This window comes from Rhinolophus hipposideros, assembly GCF_964194185.1.
Source record: "Rhinolophus hipposideros genome assembly, chromosome: 4".
In the NCBI taxonomy this organism is placed as follows: Eukaryota; Metazoa; Chordata; class Mammalia; order Chiroptera; family Rhinolophidae; genus Rhinolophus; species Rhinolophus hipposideros.
The window spans coordinates 40,543,003-40,555,766 of NC_138050.1; the positions used below are offsets into that span (position 1 = coordinate 40,543,003).

General features: G+C 33.5%; 1 protein-coding gene across 7 annotated transcripts in view; it reads left to right on the top strand.

Annotated features, from left to right (window-relative positions):
- The window catches only part of WRN (WRN RecQ like helicase), a 134,952-nt gene that overhangs the window by 104,382 nt on the left and 17,806 nt on the right, over positions 1-12,764 (top strand). For 6 of the 7 annotated variants that reach the window (XM_081046237.1, XM_081046236.1, XM_081046239.1 and 3 more), the window contains 3 exons: positions 906-1,020; positions 8,077-8,208; positions 10,840-11,002. In XM_081046237.1, coding sequence (XP_080902363.1) covers positions 906-1,020; positions 8,077-8,208; positions 10,840-11,002 — 410 coding nt within the window. The remainder of the gene's footprint in view (positions 1-905; positions 1,021-8,076; positions 8,209-10,839; positions 11,003-12,764) is intronic. The other variant, XR_013993210.1, reaches the window with a different exon arrangement.

The following is a 12,764-nucleotide window of genomic DNA, read 5'->3' on the forward strand; positions in this document are numbered from 1 at the left end:
CAGAGTATATAGTTGCTTGATAATTTTATTTGTCTTTTATACTTCTTTAAAAAATTGTCACTAAATATCTTCCAGAGATGTTTCATTATTGTAGAATTTTCTAATAATATTACATAGTGCTTATTATCCAATAACAATTATTTCATTAAAAATAAATATTCAGACCATACTTTAATATTCAGTGAGGATATTTAAAGAAAAAGGGGTAATCATTACATTGGCAGATTTTTTAGAAAGGACATCAGACGTTCTCTTGGGTATTGAACATAATAAGAAATATTTAGTTAAAAGACTGAAGTATTTAGGTTTATTGTCACAGGTAAACACTTTATATATTGAATGAAATTTTCTTCTGAGTTTCTTAGTTATCCTCAGTTAGCACCTCATAGATTTTCTTTTCTTTTTTTATTAAAATTTGTTGGGTCAAAAAAACAACATAGGTTTCAATGCTATATATACATTGTGTATATATAGCATTGTGTATTCACCACCCAGAGTCAGTTCTCCTTCCATCACCATTTATTTGACCCCCTTTACCCTCTTCTATCATCCCCACTAGTTTTTCTTTTCATATCTATAAAAATCATAATAATAAGATCAGTAATAGAGTAGAACATTAGCCTATTTCTTTATGATAATGATCTGTTTACTAGTTGGTACTGTGTTTTTGTGGTGTTGGTATTGGTGTTTTTATTCACTAATGGCTAAAACAGCTAATCTTTAAATGTGGTGGAAAGCAAAGAAAGCATTCATTATAAAATGCTGTTACTTGTATTATACATTGTTGTTGGTTGTTGAAAAAATTACATGTTTATTGAGTGTCATTATGAAGCTAAACATCAGCTGTGTTGCTGGAGTGATAATATTTCAGTGGTTTCTTGACTTTAAAATTTTTTAAACGACAGACCTACTACAGTTGAAAATGTGAAAAGGATCGATGGTGTTTCTGAAGGCAAAGCTACTATGCTGGCCCCTCTGCTGGAAGTCATCAAACATTTCTGTCAAATAAATAGTGTTCAGGTAAAATACTGTGGTTTGTGGAGGTATGAGAGAAAAAAAAATTGTTGACAATTTCAAAAACACCCTTCAAAAGCAACATTTTCTCCCTGTATTTTCTGCACTGGGTACTTAGAAAATGAATTCAGATTGTTTCTACAGTAAATCAATTATAAGAACATGCTAATTACCTAGTTTTTTTAATCATCAGTTAATTTTATTAAAAAAGATCATTCACATTACATGCAAAATCATTATAAAATTGAGAATATCTGTAATATCAGGTATATATATCCTTTATTAAATATATTGAGGTGACATTGGTTAATAAAATTATATAGGTTTCAAGTGTACAATTCTGTAATACATCATCTATATATGGCATTGTGTATTCACCACCCAGAGTCAAATCTTCTTCTGTCACCATATATTTGAACTCCTTTACCCTTTTCTACCTTCCCACTCCCTAGTTACTTAATTTTTAAAAATAGTTTTTTTATTTTTCAATTACAGTTGATGTACAATATTATATTAGTTTCAGGTGTACAATATAGTGATTAGAAATTTATATTTAATAAAAAAATTTTTTTGAAAGAAATGTATATAATTTATATAGTGATCACCCCAATAAATTAAGTACCCATCTGACACCATACATAGTTATTACAGTACTATTGATTATATTCCTTATGCTAAACTACATCCTTATAACTATTTTGTAACTACCAATTTGTACTTCTTAATTCCTTTACCTTTTTCACACAACCCCCTACCCTACTTCCATCTGGCAACTATCAAAATGTTCTCTGGATCTATGAGTTTGTTTCTGTTTTGTTTACTTGTTTATTTTGTTCTTTAGATTCCACATATAAATGAAATCATATGGCATTTGTCTTTCTTTGTCTGACTTACTCCAGTGAGCACAATCTCCTCTAGGTCCATCTATGTTGTTGCACATGAAAAAATTTCAGTTATTTTTATGGCTGAGTAATATTCATTATATATATGTACCACATCGTCTTTATCCATTCACCCATTGATGGACACCCAGGTTGCCTCTGTATCCTGGCTATTGTAAACAGTGCTTCAGTGAACATATGGATTCACTTGTCTCTTCGAAGTAGTGTTTTGGGTTTCTTCTGATAAATACCCAGAAGTGGGTGGAATTACTGAGTCCTTCTTTGTCTCTTATTTTAAAGTCTTTGTTTAAAAGCCTTTGTTTTAAAGTCTATTTTATTGGGTATAAGTATTGCTACCCTAGCTTTTTTTTTATTGTTTTGTTTCCATTTTCATGAAGTACCTTTTTCCATCCCTTTACTTGCAGTCTCTGTGTATTTTTTGATCCGAAATCGGTATTTTTGCTGACAGCATATGTCTTGTTTTCTTATCCATTCAGCTACTCTGTGTATTTTGATTGGAGCATTTAATTCATTTACATTGAAAGTTATGTTGATAGATATGGAGTTATGGCCATTTTGTTATTCATATTTTTGATATTTTTTTCTTCTCGAAGAAGTCCCTTTAACATTTCTTGTAGTGCTGGTTGGGAGTGATGAAGTCTGGGAAGCTCTTTATCCCTTCTTCAATTTTAAATGATAGCTTTGCTGGGTAGAGTAATCTTGGTTGTAGGTCCTTGCTTTCAATCACTTTGAATATTTTCTGCCAATTCCTTCTGGCCTGTAAAGTTTCTGTTGAGAAATCAGTGGACATCTTATGGGAGCTCCCTTGTAGGTAACTAACTGCTTTTCTCTTGCTGCTTCTAAGATTCTTTCTTTGTCTTTAACCTTTGGCATTTTAATTACGATGTGTCTTGGTGTGGGACTCTTTGGGTTCATCTTTTTTGGGACTCTCTGTGCTTCCTGGGCTCGTATGTCTCTTTTCTTCACCAGGTTAGGGAAGTTTTCCGTCATTATTTTTTCAAATACGTTTTCAATTCTTTGCTTATTCTCTTCTTCTCGTACCCCATGATGCAAATGTTGCTTGATGTTGTTGCTGAGGTTCCTTAAACTTTCCTCACTTTTTGGATTCAGTTCTGTTTTTGCTGTTCTGATTGGGTGTTTTCTGATACCTTATGTTCCAAATTGCTAATTTGAACCTCTTCTTCATCTAATCTGTTGATTTCCTCTGATATATTCTTTATTTCAGTTATTGTATTCTTCATTTCTGACTGGTTCTTTTTTACGTTTTCTCTCTCCATTATTTAGGTTTTCTATCTCTCTGTTGAAGTTATCACTGAGATCATTGAGCATCCTTATAATCATCTGGTAGATTGTCTCCATTTTGTTTAGTTCTTTTTGTGGAGCTTTGTTCTATTCTGTCATTTGGGACATGTTTCTTTGTCTCCCCATTTTGGCTGCCCCCCTGTGTTTGTTTCTGCGTGTTAGGTAGAGCTGCTATTTCTCCCAGTCTTAGTAGCATGGTCTTATGTAGTAGGTGGCACAGTCTCCATGGTCACTTTAGGTAGATACTCTAGGTGTGTCCCTTGTGTGAGTTGTGTTTGGCCTCCTCTTCTAGTTGAGCCTTGGTTGCTGTTTGCATGTCAGTGGGAGGGATAGTGGAGGAACTATGGTGCAGAGGCTGACCCTATGGAGCAGGATTTGCTTTAGCAGAGTTCCGGTGCCTGCACAGTCTGCCCTTTGGGTATGTTATCTGTGGAGGTGACCTGTTGGCACTCCAGCTTAATCCAATTCTGGCCACCAGGCATGCTGGCCTGGGGCCTCCTTTGCAACTGAGATATCCCTCCCGATTTTTAACCTTCACATGTGGGTGTGAGAGCAGCCCATTTTGTGTCTCTACTCCTCCTACCAGTCTTGCTTTGGTTTCTTTTGTATGTCTTTAGTTATAGGACTTCTGTTCAGCTAGACTTCAGGCAATTCTGAATGATGGTGGTTCTATAGTTTAGCTGTAATTTTGACGTAGTCATGAGAGGATGCAAGTCTGGCATTTACCTACTCTGCCATCTTGACTGGAACTAGACTCAGTGATCTTGGGAAGGCTCATTTGAGCAGCTGTGAGTCAACTGGGAGCTTTGTTTTTCTGGCTGGAAATGGGTGGGCCACCTTAGCTGGGTCTGCTTAGCTCTATATGTCTCTTACCCTTCTGTGATGGAAGAGAGCAAGAGGAATCATGCAAGGGCTCTTGAAGCCTAGTCTCAAAACCAGGACATTGTTACTTCTGTCTTATTCTCCCCAGTTACCTTATTTTAAAGATAATACTAAGGTAGTTGTCCAAGTTACTCATGTGTTTGTATTTTGTTGGGAGGTTTTGTTTTTAAATTTGAATAAGTACTGTGTATTAGGTTGATAAATTAATGGAAATGGAAATAGAAATTAAAGCTGCAAAGTAATACTTGCTATGGTTGGTAAGGAGCCCAGCCACTTTGCTTTTCTCATTTTTGTTATATACCCTAATTACTCTCCCCTTCCAGGTATGCTGTCTTTTGATATTAACTAGATTTCATGGTATTATCTTCAGTCTTAATATTGTTTTCTTTGTATCTTTTTATTTCTTCTTGCTGTGCCATATATGATCATTTATTTCCATAAGGATTGTTTTGGTTTCTTTAAACTCCACGTGCAGACTCCACTATGCCTCAGCACAGAAGGTGATTGAGTTCCACTTTAGAACTCATTCTCTAACTCTGACTATAACACTTCTGCATTTTACATGTAACATTTCCCTCTTTTGATACAGAATATATGTGGCAACTTTAAGTTTTCTTTTCATACTCTCATTCAAGCCCTCATGTGAAAATTTCTCATGTTTCATATTGGATATTTTGAAAATGAAGTTATAATTTTTTAACAATATGGTAAAGAATACCATACTTATCAGTGGTAATTGAATTAAGTTTTCTCTCTTCGAATACTTGATGATAGGATCTTCTTTCATGAATTAGTGGTATTATTTAATAATAAAAGAATTATCCCTCCCAACAGAGGAAATTGAAGTAGGGAAAAAAATCAATGCTCTAAAGCAGGGGTGTCCAAACTTTTGTCAACGTTTTTTACCAAGGGCCACATGCTGTAAAATACACAAACAGCCAGACCACTCACTCGAGGTGAAGTACGTATTGCCTCACCTGGTTTATTTAAATAAATTAAGTATATTTTTGGATTTTGCTGTGGGCCAATTAACAATAGATTGCGGACTGCAGTTGGTACGCGGGCCGCTGTTTTGACACCCCTGCTCTAAAGGACAGGTATAAAACTTTTTTGAACCTTCTGGTTAGAGAAAATGACTGCTAATTTCTGTGGTTAGGAATTATGCCTGCACTAGTCTGCAAATTGAAACCAATTATTAAAGAAATAAATTAATAAACTGTAATGTGTATTAAGCAGCTTTGTTATTCACCACTTTCATTAAACTTTTACTAAACTTACTTAAAATTTTGAAGTAAAACTTGATACTGTCATAATCAAATCCAAAGTTATAAATATGAAGATGTGGATGTTAAAAATTTAGGAGAAACGTTAACATTATTTTATAGAAAGACATTTTATGGGAATTATAATATTCTTAAAATGTTTACCCCCTTTGAAGATGAATTCATAGTAGGTAGCTACTTTGAAAAGCTTCAAAAGAGATGGATAAGTGTTTTTTTAACTACACATAAAAAATAGATCAAAACAGCATACTGTAGTCATAATAAAACCTATAACAAACTAATTTAAAAAGTTAAAGAAAATTCTAGTCCTTTGATGAATAATATTGCTATCATTTTGATAAGGTTGTTAATCATTGTGGTCCATTATGTATACACACATGAGGAAGAATATGAGCTTTACTTGGGAAAGAAATTTATTTTTTATATTCATCTCCTATAATTCAGGAATTTTAATGAAAGATTATATTAGATGAGTATTGGTTTACTGCATGGTGAAAAATAGAAATGTTTACTTTTTCTATGTCATGTATCACATGGCTAATTTTAGAATTTGAATGATCTGATCCAAGGCAAAACACCTTTTCGGCATTTCCGTTTGCATATGGAAGAATATCAGCATTATGCTATGACATTAACATGAAACATAATTACAATCGAATAACCCTAGGGGTGGGAATTTGGTGTTCTGAGCATATAATACACCTAAATAAAACATAGCCAGGTGTTACATATTTCTGTTTTTATTTTAAAGCTTCAGAATAGCTGTGCATTGCAGTTTTTATAAAACATGCGTCAAGACAGAATCCATATTTTCTGGAGAAGCCTAGCTGTGGTTACTCACATGGTGGCATTTGTCATGGTCTAGCTAGGGGTTCAGTCCTCATCCTTGTAATCCTAAAGAACTCATGTGTCTTGTCACAAAGTAGTTGTGTTTGGGGGAGTAGATTGCATTATCCTTCTCTGTAAACTTGGATTTATGTATATGTATGTGTACATATATAAATATAAGTGTATATATTAGAATGCAAATTCATTAATTTATAGTGATAAATATGACTGGAGAGTTTCACTTGATCCAATCAGTGTGTTCTTCCCTATAGAAGAAGAAGATATATGGGAAGCTGGCTTATGTGAAAGTTGTTTAGTGAGTCTGGACTATCAAAGGGAAATTCCAATAGTGTCTTAATTAGTCTCAGCAGCAAAGGCAGGTTGAGGAATTCTCATGTACTACTTGCCAAAGAAACTGTAATATTCAAATCTAGTGAGCCAAGATGTCTTCTCATCTGAATAGTGGATGACTAGGTATTGCCTACTTTTGTTTTTCTGCCTTTCCTATTTATAGCCATAATTGATCACTGTCTATTCATGTAGTCTTTTATCTACATAAATGATTTCATTGTTGCTTATTAGAATCATATTCTAGCCCTACCTTCTTGAGATTATTACTCTTATATTACTTTGCTAAGTGTTTTGGATGTTTCAAAACCCTGTAGGCACACATTTATAGACAATATGATGATTTTGTCCCATAAATCCTAAAATCTTTATGAATTTGCCAATCCGTATAACTCACAGTGGTCACATTTCCAAGACCTTGGTATAGGGGTATCTCATTGTTGTCTCCAGGTATAGATTACACTCTAATCCTGAGGAATCTGGCTAACGGAGTCTGATTTTAGGCATTCCTAGAAACTTAAGGCCAAATTTGACTATGTTAAGGTGTCAGATGGGAACACTGCATTTTGATTTACTGAAAAATGTCCTTCCTTGAAAATCTAGTTGTGCCTCGAAACAACCTGGAGACCTTAGGTCTGTGGTGTTACCTGGCTTCTCTGTTCACCAATCTGTGGTTGTCCACATATCTGAACTTCACTACCGGCTCACTTTTTGTCTGGGGTTGGACGGGACTGGTGTGGGTTGCAATATGCCAAGTTCTGTTGGATTTAATTCTTTTAATTTAATATTGGTTTTTATGTTTTGGAAGGTAAAGTTGGCATTTTGGAGGGAAACCATTCATATATCTATGTGAATCATACATCATATAATTCTATCATAAACTATCACTGGTTCTTTCCTTTTTTTTTAGGCTTTAAAAAAATTCCAGTATTTCTTCATTAATCTTATTTTTCAATCCTTCCCCTGTGTATTTTCTTTCAGACATCTCTTAAGCAACCATATTTAACAATTTATATAATGCTTCACATTTAGACCCATAGTGTATATGTATCCTTTTAAACAGTATGTATAGTTATGATATATTTACTTATGACATACTAGCGGAACTTGTGGTTATAGTACCTAAATTTGAATATTAATTCTTCTTATTCATTTATTTAATATTTACTTCCAGGGAATTAGGAGCCTTATTTCGAGGCAGAATGATCCACATTATAGTTCATTTTTATTTCCTCTTATTTGCTAAAGGCAAGACTAAGAATTTCTATTTCTATAACCATGTTTATTATACATATTTTATTAAAAATGTATTCCCTCTAACCTTATTTTACCTTTTTAAATCAATATGTAAAAAAAAGATCATTTTTGAGCTCATAAAAAGGAATTTTTGACTGTTCCTTAGAGGTTTTATTTGTATTACTTTTTTTCCCCTAATGCCAAAAGATCATATTGATATTCTGTCTGTGATTATATTGATATTATTATTGATCTTTTGTGGTACATTTAAAATTTTGTAGACAGACCTCTTTTCAAGTACAAAACCTCAAGAAGAACAGAAGAAAAGTCTGGTGGCAAAAAATACAGCAAACTCACTTTCACAGACTATAGCCATCACATATTTTTTATTCCAAGAAAAGAAGATGTCTTTGGTAAGTATTACTTTCAAATGGAGAGGGAATTGTAAAATTTATCTAAACGTGTTTTATCAGCTTTTCAATATTAAAGTTGTCATGGGATAAATTTCTTCAAATCCTGCTCTACTTTATATTGCTTCATTTTATATTTAATTTTAGAACAGAACGTCATTTTCTTCTTCTGTTAAGCTTACCTCTGTCAATTAAGTAAAAACAGCAAATAGCTTGACCATGATTATCTTATACAGATTGTATCAGAGGTACTGATAAACACATATATAGTTTAGGGCTATTAGAGTACTGTATTTTAAGACTATTTAAAAAAATCAGATTAGTAGTTAAAAAACTTAGTATGTGAAAAAAGGAAGATGCAGAACAGTGTGAAAAACAGACATATAAATTTGTATATACATGCTTGTGTAGTCACATACCCTTGTGTACGTATACAGAAATGCATAGAATATCTCTGGAAGGATGTTGAAGAAGCTAGAAATAAGTTAGTAAAACAACAAACTTACTTTTCAGTCTGTGTCCTCTAGTACTATTGTGTTTTTTTGACTATGTCTGGTACTCTTTGGAAAAAATCTTATTCCTGTGAAAAATGGCCATACTTAATGTTTCTTTATTGTTCTGGCATAAATCATTAAGGCTGTTGAGTGTTTTTTTAAATATACAAAGTAGAGAGTACATCTTAGTGAAATAGAGACAGAATGAAGCTTCCAGGTAAGTTCAACTAACTTGAATTTCCTGTCCTCTCTGACATTAAATTGATTTGTAACAGGCTATGTGGTCCAAGGTCTGCTTTTCCCATTCTGGATCTCCATCTACTAGGCCACATTACATACACACCTTTTATTTTGGCTAAGGTGCAATATCAATAAGAATAGTTTATAGCTTGTCTTGATTACTTAATAGATGTTCTAATTAGATAGTCTTTAAAAGTACAGAACCCATTACACAGGAAACCGTTGTACTATTTTTTAAACAAATTACATGATAAATAGTAATTTTAGTCTTTTAAATAGTAACTTAAATGTACATGTTAAATATGTGTGTGTGTGTGTGTGTGTGTGTGTGTGTGTATATATATATATATATATATACACACATACCGTGTTTCCCCCAAAATAAGACCTAGCCGGATAATCAGCTCTAATGCATATTTTGGAGCAAAAATTAATGTAAGACCCGGTATCATGTCATATCATATCATATATCATATCATATGATATCATCAAAGACTGGGTTTTATATTATAGTAAAATAAGACTGGGTCTCATATTAATTTTTGCTCTGAAAGACATTAGAGCTAATTGTCTGGCTAGGTCTTATTTTTGGGGAAACACGTCATATATATATATATATATATAATTCAACCACATATATATATGGTATAACTAAATATAGTTCCTAAGAAAATTTGGTATGGCCTCCAAATTTTCTGAGTAAAGTGTATGCTACTACTCAGCCATGATATGATGTTTCGTGTGTTATCTTACATATTCATGGTTAAAAATGTGAAGAGTAGTATATTTTCATTTACGTCTTTTGCTAATATTTGGTTGTATATTATTGTGTAATATCATGGTGTAATTATCTCTACCTCCCAGGAGTCTGAGAGGGTCTTACCAGTTAACCACAAAATTAAACATGCCTAAGGACTAATTAATCAGGAGCAATAATACAATTAGTTTTAGGTAATTTGATGCCTGGTATCAAATAACCCTGATATTATGCACACATGGTGCACACTGTCTAGTAGAAAAGAGTAGACATTTAATGAAAGTAATTTAAAACCTACCTTTGAAGGATTAAAATAGTGCTTTAAGTGCTCTATTCTATGAAAATATCAACATTCACATAAATACAGTCCAAATTCAGACTTTCAAGATGTGTTAAAAAGAGACTATCATGAAATAATTTACATCTGAGTGACTAAATTCTATGAGCGTTTTAAAGAATGTTTTATCTAACACATATCTTAAATGGATTTGGAACTACATTTATTTAAAAAGCTACATAAATATGTAACATTGTCCTAAATTTAACACAATTCATGTTAAATTCAATACGAGGCAAATGATGACAGCCCCTGTTAAATTGTGGTTATTTTTATTTTATGAATAGATCCAATTTAAAACACCTGTTACAGTCTTCTCAAGAACCTTTTATAGAATGCATCTGGAGCCTGTGTTATCACTAAGCATTTTAGGGTTTGTCTTCTTGGAAATTCATGTAACTAAAATACCATGTTGTAAGTATATAGAATACTGGATTACAGTTCACTATATTTTCAAACGATTGTGGCAGCTTTTAGACTTACATAGAATGACTGACTACTGTCTGCCCCTGATAGGTTTTTAAGGTGAAAATTGCAGAGGGATGAGGATTCATTTCTTAGCTAATGCTGTATGATTTTTATTCAGTATAACAAGTAGAGCCTGTAGAGTTCTATAATGTGGATAGTTTTAAAGACATAGTTAAAATGAAAAATTTTTTTTTTTTAAATGAAAATTTTAAGTGAAGGTTTAATACATTGTTTATTTCTCAGTGAATGTTTTATTACCTAAAGGATTCGGACACTTTGAATACTGTATAGTAGAAACTTAAAAAAACTCACTAGTTGTTTTACTGCTATTTCTCTAGGAGAGTGTAGCTGAGAACAGGAATCTGCCTCTCACAGAGGTTGGCATGCACTTATCCCAAGCGGTGAAAGCTGGCTACCCACTCGATATGGAGCGAGCAGGCCTGACTCCAGAGGTTCAGAAGATTATTACGGATGTCATCCGAAACCCTCCCATCAACTCAGGTGATCACCATGACCCTGCTCTGCAGCCTTAATGACTTGAGTCATTGAACCCAAATGAAGTAAACAAGCAGTTCATTAATATGTTTCAACTTAACAACTTCGACCCTTTATGTTACTTTGAAACCTTTACTTTTGTAATGCTGTTTATTGTTTTAGATAAAAACAATATTTCTTCCCATTATCATTTAGGGGAAAGTTTAAGTCAGAAATTTTTGTGGTTTTTTTTAGCTTCAGATTATAATTTACACTCATCCTAAAGCAGATTACTTTCATCCTTTTCTAATTTCTACTTCATCACTTGAAAAAAACACACAAGTTTTTTTGATATTCATTCCCCTAAATTATTGACTCCTACTTTTTCTAATTCCTTGTCACTGCTTTCACTTACGTAGCCTTTCAAATTGTTACAGCCAGTGATAGCTGTCATTGTGACACTGAAGATAGACCAAGTTCTCTAGGCCCTTGTAGAAGGGTTTCCTCTTATCACTTTGCTGCAGAACCTCAGCTGTGCTTGTGGAGATCAAGCCCCTTTCCTTGCCCTGCAGAAAGTTTTTTGTTGGTGTTGTAGTTGTTTTTTAATTTATTGGGGTGACAATTGTTAGTAAAATTACATAGATTTCAGGTGTACAATTCTGTATTACATCATCTATAAATTCCATTGTGTGTTCACCACCCAGAGTCAGTTCTCCTTCCATCACCATATATTTGATCCCCCTTACCCACATCTCCCACCCCCATCCCCCTTACCCACTGGTAACCACTAAACTATTGTCTGTGTCTATGAGTTTTTCTTTCTCATTTGTTTGTCTTGTTCTTTTGTTGTTTTTGGTTTATATACCACATATCAATGAAATCACATGGTTCTCTGCTTTTTCTGTCTGACTTATTTCGCTTAGCATCATACTCTCAAGATCCATCCATGTTGTCACAAATGTTCCTATATCATCTTTTCTGACTGCCGAATAGTATTCCATTGTGTATATATACCACAACTTCTTTATCCATTCATCTATTGAAGGACATTTTGGTTGTTTTTATGTCTTGGCCACCGTAAACAAAACTGCAATGAATATTGGAGCACATGTGTCTTTATGTATAAATGTTTTCAGATTTTTTGAGTAGATACTCAGGAGAGGGATTGCTGGGTCATATGGTAATTCTATATGTAATTTTTTGAGGAACCTCCACACTGCCTTCCATAACGGCTGCACCAGTCTGCATTCCCACCAACAGTGTATGAGGGTTCCTTTTTCTCCACAGCCTCTCCAACACTTGTTACTATTTATCTTGTTGATGATAGCCATTCTGACTGGGGTGAGGTGATATCTCATTGTGGTTTTTATTGGCATTTCTCTGATGATTAGTGTTGTTGAGCATTTTTTCATATGTCTATTTGCCATTTGTATGTCCTCTTTGGAGAAATGTCTCTTCAGGTCCTCTGCCCATTTTTCAGTTGGGTTGTTTGTTTTTTTGTTGTTGAGTTTCATGAGTTCCTTGTATATTTTTGATATTAGCCCTTTATGGGAGGCACTGTTTGCAAAAATGGTTTCTTTTGCTGTGCAGAAGCTTTTAAGTTTCATATAGTCCCTTTGTTTATTTTAGCTTTTATTTCCATTGCCTTTGGAGTCAAATTCATAAAATGCTCTTTGAACCCAAGGTCCATAAGTTTAGTACTTATGTTTACTTCTATGCAGTTTATTGTGTCAGGTCTTATGCTTAAGTCTTTGATCCATTTTGAATTAATTTTGGTACATGGTGCACA